Source organism: Cicer arietinum, unplaced genomic scaffold (genome assembly GCF_000331145.2).
Source record: "Cicer arietinum cultivar CDC Frontier isolate Library 1 unplaced genomic scaffold, Cicar.CDCFrontier_v2.0 Ca_scaffold_4935_v2.0, whole genome shotgun sequence".
NCBI lineage: Eukaryota > Viridiplantae > Streptophyta > Magnoliopsida > Fabales > Fabaceae > Cicer > Cicer arietinum.
Window position 1 is genome coordinate 1 of NW_027338584.1, and position 1,536 is coordinate 1,536.

The following is a 1,536-nucleotide window of genomic DNA, read 5'->3' on the forward strand; positions in this document are numbered from 1 at the left end:
TACAATTGTCAAAAATGGGGGCATTTTGTAGATGTGTGTTACTTAGGCAACAAGAGGCAATCAAAACAAGATAATGCAAAGTTTGCTCATGAAGAGCAAGATGATGAACCTGTAATATTGATGGTAACCACTAAGGAAGATGAAGTGGGAACAAATTTATGGTACTTGGACACGGGATGCTTAACTCATATGTCTGGAAGGAAAGATTGGTTCATCAATCTTGATGAATCAATGAAAAGTAAAGTGAAATTTGCAAACAGTAGCTCACTTATGGCAGAGGGTGTAGGAGAAGTTCTAATTCAAAATAAGAATGGAAAACAGTCAAAGATTTCAGAAGGTCTATTTGTCCCTGGATTGAAGTGTAATCTTCTAAGTGTTGGTCAGCTGCTTGAGAAAGGTTACATGATGAAACTTGAGGATAAGCAATTGAAAACAAGAAACAACTGAAATGTGTGAAGATTGTGTCCAATCCAAACAACATAGAAGTCATTTCAGCAAGCATATGGAAGTCAGGTCAAAGGAGAAGTTGGAAGTGATCTATTCAGATTTTGTGGCCCTATGCAAGTTGACTCAATTGGAGATAATAGGTATGTTATAACTTTCATTGATGATTTCACTAGAAAATTATGGACATATTTGATCCAGAAGAAAAGGGAGGTGTTAAATGTCTTTAAGAAGTTCAAAGTGATGGTTGAGAAACAATGTGGCCATTCGATTAAAGTCTTAAGAACAAATGGAGGAGGAGAATATGTGTCAAAATAATTTAATGAATTATGTGAGAAGGAAGGGATTGTGCATGAAATAATACCACCTTACACACCACAAAGTAATGGCACTGTAGAAAGAAAGAGCAGAACCATCATGAACATGGTAAGAACCATGTTGAAAGGAAAAGGGTTGCCAAAGTTTTTGTGGGGAGAAGCAGTGGCAACTGCCACCTATATTCTAAATAGATGTCCAACAAAGAGGCTCCTTGAAGTGACACCTGAAGAAAAATGGTCATGAATCAAACCAAGCCTCAACCATCTAAAGGTCTTTGGTTCAATATGCTACAAACATGTCCCAGATCAGCTTAGAAGGAAGCTAGATGATAAAGGAGAGCAAATGGTATTGATGGGATACCATGCAACAGGAGGATACAAACTGTATGATCCTATTAATAGAAAAATAGTGATCAACAGGGATGTTTTAGTTGATGAGATTAAAGAATGGAAGTGGAGCACTGAATAAATAAGAGAATCAACAAGAGTTATGCTTGATGGTGACACCAGTAGTATAGAAGGGTTACAACTGAATGAAAGCAATATGGAAAATAGTAATAACAATGCAACAAGAAGAAACCATAGACAGAGAAGTTTACCTCAAAGGCTGTAGGATTGTGAGATGATTCAAGATAATGAGATTGATTTAGATGGTGAGCTAGTGCATCTGGCACTATTAGCAGGAGCTAAACCAATAAGTTTTGAGTGTGCTGCACAAGATCCTAAATGGATTGGAGCCATGAAGGATGAGTTGCATTCAATTGAAAAAAAAAAA

At 36.8% G+C, this 1,536-nt stretch overlaps 1 protein-coding gene across 1 annotated transcript; it reads left to right on the top strand.

Annotated features, from left to right (window-relative positions):
- Positions 1 to 46: 46 nt before the first annotated feature.
- LOC101507399 (uncharacterized) lies at positions 47 to 447 on the top strand (the record flags this gene model as incomplete). The annotated part of the gene is made up of 1 exon (XM_004517055.1): positions 47 to 447. A coding segment is annotated over one exon (401 nt), but the record flags the coding sequence as incomplete, so codon positions are not given.
- Positions 448 to 1,536: the final 1,089 nt, after the last annotated feature.